Source organism: Oncorhynchus mykiss, unplaced genomic scaffold, assembly GCF_013265735.2.
Source record: "Oncorhynchus mykiss isolate Arlee unplaced genomic scaffold, USDA_OmykA_1.1 un_scaffold_219, whole genome shotgun sequence".
Classification (NCBI taxonomy): domain Eukaryota; kingdom Metazoa; phylum Chordata; class Actinopteri; order Salmoniformes; family Salmonidae; genus Oncorhynchus; species Oncorhynchus mykiss.
Window position 1 is genome coordinate 72501 of NW_023493688.1, and position 5000 is coordinate 77500.

The following is a 5000-nucleotide window of genomic DNA, read 5'->3' on the forward strand; positions in this document are numbered from 1 at the left end:
GGGGTTTCACCTGTGTTGGTTTCTGTCTCGTTAGAGGGAAGGGGTTTCACCTGTGTTGGTTTCTGTCTCGTTAGAGGGAAGGGGTTTCACCTGTGTTGGTTTCTGTCTCGTTAGAGGGAAGGGGTTTCACCTGTGTTGGTTTCTGTCTCGTTAGAGGGAAGGGGTTTCACCTGTGTTGGTTTCTGTCTCGTTAGAGGGAAGGGGTTTCACCTGTGTTGGTTTCTGTCTCGTTAGAGGGAAGGGGTTTCACCTGTGTTGGTTTCTGTCTCGTTAGAGGGAAGGGGTTTCACCTGTGTTGGTTTCTGTCTCGTTAGAGGGAAGGGGTTTCACCTGTGTTGGTTTCTGTCTCGTTAGAGGGAAGGGGTTTCACCTGTGTTGGTTTCTGTCTCGTTAGAGGGAAGGGGTTTCACCTGTGTTGGTTTCTGTCTCGTTAGAGGGAAGGGGTTTCACCTGTGTTGGTTTCTGTCTCGTTAGAGGGAAGGGGTTTCACCTGTGTTGGTTTCTGTCTCGTTAGAGGGAAGGGGTTTCACCTGTGTTGGTTTCTGTCTCGTTAGAGGGAAGGGGTTTCACCTGTGTTGGTTTCTGTCTCGTTAGAGGGAAGGGGTTTCACCTGTGTTGGTTTCTGTCTCGTTAGTTCCCCCTCCTGTTCTGTTTAGCTTGTCGGTGTTAGTTCCCCCTCCTGTTCTGTTTAGCTTGTCGGTGTTAGTTCCCCCTCCTGTTCTGTTTAGCTTGTCGGTGTTAGTTCCCCCTCCTGTTCTGTTTAGTTTGTCGGTGTTAGTTCCCCCTCCTGTTCTGTGTTCCTTGTCGGTGTTAGTTCCCCCTCCTGTTCTGTTTAGCTTGTCGGTGTTAGTTCCCCCTCCTGTTCTGTGTTCCTTGTCGGTGTTAGTTCCCCCTCCTGTTCTGTTTAGTTTGTCGGTGTTAGTTCCCCCTCCTGTTCTGTGTTCCTTGTCGGTGTTAGTTCCCCCTCCTGTTCTGTTTAGTTTGTCGGTGTTAGTTCCCCCTCCTGTTCTGTGTTCCTTGTCGGTGTTAGTTCCCCCTCCTGTTCTGTTTTCCTTGTCGGTGTTAGTTCCCCCTCCTGTTCTGTGTTCCTTGTCGGTGTTAGTTCCCCCTCATGTTCTGTTTTCCTTGTCGGTGTTAGTTCCCCCTCCTGTTCTGTTTAGTTTGTCGGTGTTAGTTCCCCCTCCTGTTCTGTGTTCCTTGTCGGTGTTAGTTCCCCCTCCTGTTCTGTTTTCCTTGTCGGTGTTAGTTCCCCCTCATGTTCTGTTTTCCTTGTCGGTGTTAGTTCCCCCTCCTGTTCTGTGTTCCTTGTCGGTGTTAGTTCCCCCTCCTGTTCTGTGTTCCTTGTCGGTGTTAGTTCCCCCTCCTGTTCTGTGTTCCTTGTCGGTGTTAGTTCCCCCTCCTGTTCTGTTTTCCTTGTCGGTGTTAGTTCCCCCTCATGTTCTGTTTTCCTTGTCGGTGTTAGTTCCCCCTCATGTTCTGTTTTCCTTGTCGGTGTTAGTTCCCCCTCCTGTTCTGTTTTCCTTGTCGGTGTTAGTTCCCCCTCCTGTTCTGTGTTCCTTGTCGGTGTTAGTTCCCCCTCCTGTTCTGTTTTCCTTGTCGGTGTTAGTTCCCCCTCATGTTCTGTTTTCCTTGTCGGTGTTAGTTCCCCCTCATGTTCTGTTTTCCTTGTCGGTGTTAGTTCCCCCTCCTGTTCTGTTTTCCTTGTCGGTGTTAGTTCCCCCTCATGTTCTGTTTTCCTTGTCGGTGTTAGTTCCCCCTCATGTTCTGTTTTCCTTGTCGGTGTTAGTTCCCCCTCCTGTTCTGTTTTCCTTGTCGGTGTTAGTTCCCCCTCCTGTTCTGTGTTCCTTGTCGGTGTTAGTTCCCCCTCCTGTTCTGTGTTCCTTGTCGGTGTTAGTTCCCCCTCATGTTCTGTGTAGCTTGTCGGTGTTAGTTCCCCCTCATGTTCTGTGTTCCTTGTCGGTGTTAGTTCCCCCTCATGTTCTGTGTAGCTTGTCGGTGTTAGTTCCCCCTCCTGTTCTGTGTAGCTTGTCGGTGTTAGTTCCCCCTCCTGTTCTGTGTAGCTTGTCGGTGTTAGTTCCCCCTCCTGTTCTGTGTTCCTTGTCGGTGTTAGTTCCCCCTCCTGTTCTGTTTAGCTTGTCGGTGTTAGTTCCCCCTCCTGTTCTGTTTAGCTTGTCGGTGTTAGTTCCCCCTCCTGTTCTGTGTAGCTTGTCGGTGTTAGTTCCCCCTCCTGTTCTGTTTAGCTTGTCTGTGTTAGTTCCCCCTACTGTTCTGTGTAGCTTGTCGGTGTTAGTTCCCCCTCCTGTTCTGTGTAGCTTGTCGGTGTTAGTTCCCCCTCCTGTTTCAGAGACATTATTTGGGTTTTCTTGCTGGGTAATGTAACAACACACAAATTGTCACTTTGATCTCTCTCTCGCTCTCTGTCTGTCTCTCTCTCTGTCGCTGTCTCTCTCTCTGTCGCTGTCTCTCTCTCTGTCGCTGTCTGTCTCTCTGTCTGTCTTTCTGTCTCTCTCGCTCTCTGTCTGTCTCTCTGTCTAGGTGACAGACCGTCTTATCTCAGAGCGTCTGAAGAAGACTCCAGATGGTTTCAGTCGTACTGATGTCCAGCTGGCTGTAGTACCTGTTCTCACTGCTATCACATCATACCACAACTACCTAGAACAGGCCAGACAGGTACACACACAAAAACACACACACTCTGAAATAGGCATCGGAAACATTGTTTTGATAAAGGCGAAGAGCGTATTTTCATTAGAAGCATTAGTCTTAGTTACATTTTGAACAAAAGCCAAGTTTAAGTTCACGAACAGAAGGCAACACATCAACACATCATCACATCAACACATCATCACATCAACACATCAACACATCAACACATCAACACATCAACACATCATCACATCAACACATCAACACATCAACACCTGCCAGTTGCAGGTAACTTGGTTAAAAGGGGAAGAATGACATCTCTCTCCTGCTGTTAACTGCATGTCTCAACTCCCAATAATGAGGGAAAAAATGCTGAGTCGTTAGCACGTTGATGAGTTTTCTGTGTTAGAGACGTTAGCACGTTGATGAGTTTTCTGTGATAGTCGTTAGCACGTTGATGAGTTTTCTGTGATAGTCGTTAGCACGTTGATGAGTTGTCTGTGATAGTCGTTAGCACGTTGATGAGTTTTCTGTGATAGTCGTTAGCACGTTGATGAGTTTTCTGTGATAGTCGTTAGCACGTTGATGAGTTTTCTGTGATAGTCGTTAGCACGTTGATGAGTTTTCTGTGATAGTCGTTAGCACGTTGAGTTTTCTGTGATAGTCGTTAGCACGTTGATGAGTTGTCTGTGATAGTCGTTAGCACGTTGATGAGTTTTCTGTGATAGTCGTTAGCACGTTGATGAGTTTTCTGTGATAGTCGTTAGCACGTTGATGAGTTGTCTGTGATAGTCGTTAGCACGTTGATGAGTTTTCTGTGATAGTCGTTAGCACGTTGATGAGTTTTCTGTGATAGTCGTTAGCACGTTGATGAGTTTTCTGTGATAGTCGTTAGCACGTTGATGAGTTGTCTGTGATAGTCGTTAGCACGTTGATGAGTTTTCTGTGATAGTCGTTAGCACGTTGATGAGTTTTCTGTGATAGTCGTTAGCACGTTGATGAGTTTTCTGTGATAGTCGTTAGCACGTTGATGAGTTGTCTGTGATAGTCGTTAGCACGTTGATGAGTTGTCTGTGATAGTCGTTAGCACGTTGATGAGTTTTCTGTGATAGTCGTTAGCACGTTGATGAGTTTCCTGTGATAGTCGTTAGCACGTTGATGAGTTTTCTTGGTCTATTCAATGTAGCTTTTTTTTAGGCAGGTAAAAATCACTAGATACTATGGCTGGTAAAAAGTGTCTGCTGAATTTAAATCACTAGATACTATGGCTGGTAAAAAGTGTCTGCTGAATTTAAATCACTAGATACTATGGCTGGTAAAAAGTGTCTGCTGAATTTAAATCACTAGATACTATGGCTGGTAAAAAGTGTCTGCTGAATTCAAATCACTAGATACTATGGCTGGTAAAAAGTGTCTGCTGAATTTAAATCACTAGATACTATGGCTGGTAAAAAGTGTCTGCTGAATTTAAATCACTAGATACTATGGCTGGTAAAAAGTGTCTGCTGAATTTAAATCACTAGATACTATGGCTGGTAAAAAGTGTCTGCTGAATTTAAATCACTAGATACTATGGCTGGTAAAAAGTGTCTGCTGAATTTAAATCACTAGATACTATGGCTGGTAAAAAGTGTCTGCTGAATTTAAATCACTAGATACTATGGCTGGTAAAAAGTGTCTGCTGAATTTAAATCACTAGATACTATGGCTGGTAAAAAGTGTCTGCTGAATTTAAATCACTAGATACTATAGCTGGTAAAAAGTGTCTGCTGAATTTAAATCACTAGGTGTTTGAGTGAAAGACAATTCCATTAATGGCATCTGCGACTGTAGGCCTAAGTAGAAAATAAAACATTTGGGCAAGTGACCATAATCCTCGGGCAGGTAAAAACAGCTTGTGCCTTTTTGAGAGTTTAATCTCATAATCTGATCATAAATAACATCGTTGTTCTCTTCTCTCTCTTCATCTTCATCTCTCAGAGGGAGTTGGTTCAGTGTCTGGAAGCAGGGCTGATATACCGCTGTGCCAAGCAGTGTGTGGTTGCCCTGACAATGTGCACCGTGGAGATGCCTGACATCATGATTAAACTCCTCCCCGCCCTCATCGTCAAGCTGACTCACATCTCGGCAACCGTCGCCATGGCGTCGCCCATGCTGGAATTCCTGTCCAGTGAGAACACACCTTAGTTTACACGCCCTGATTGATGGAAGCCAATCAGAGAACAGGATCTGTTTATACAGGAAGTTAGATCAGCCAATGAATGTGTGAAGGATTCTTTGTATTTAACTTCCTAGTTCGTAAGATAATGTTTACATATGGGAAACACACCTAATATTCCTCACACAGTCATGTT

General features: G+C 45.2%; 1 protein-coding gene across 4 annotated transcripts in view; it reads left to right on the forward strand.

The window, feature by feature from the left end:
* The window catches only part of LOC110510382 (tuberin), a 65988-nt gene that overhangs the window by 20306 nt on the left and 40682 nt on the right, over window positions 1-5000 (forward strand). For all 4 annotated transcript variants that reach the window (XR_005042059.1, XM_036973064.1, XM_036973065.1 and 1 more), the window contains exons 21-22: window positions 2536-2670; window positions 4627-4816. Coding sequence is in view for 3 of the 4 variants with exons in the window: in XM_036973064.1 (XP_036828959.1) it covers window positions 2536-2670; window positions 4627-4816 (325 nt within the window). In the remaining variant the exon portion in view is untranslated. The remainder of the gene's footprint in view (window positions 1-2535; window positions 2671-4626; window positions 4817-5000) is intronic.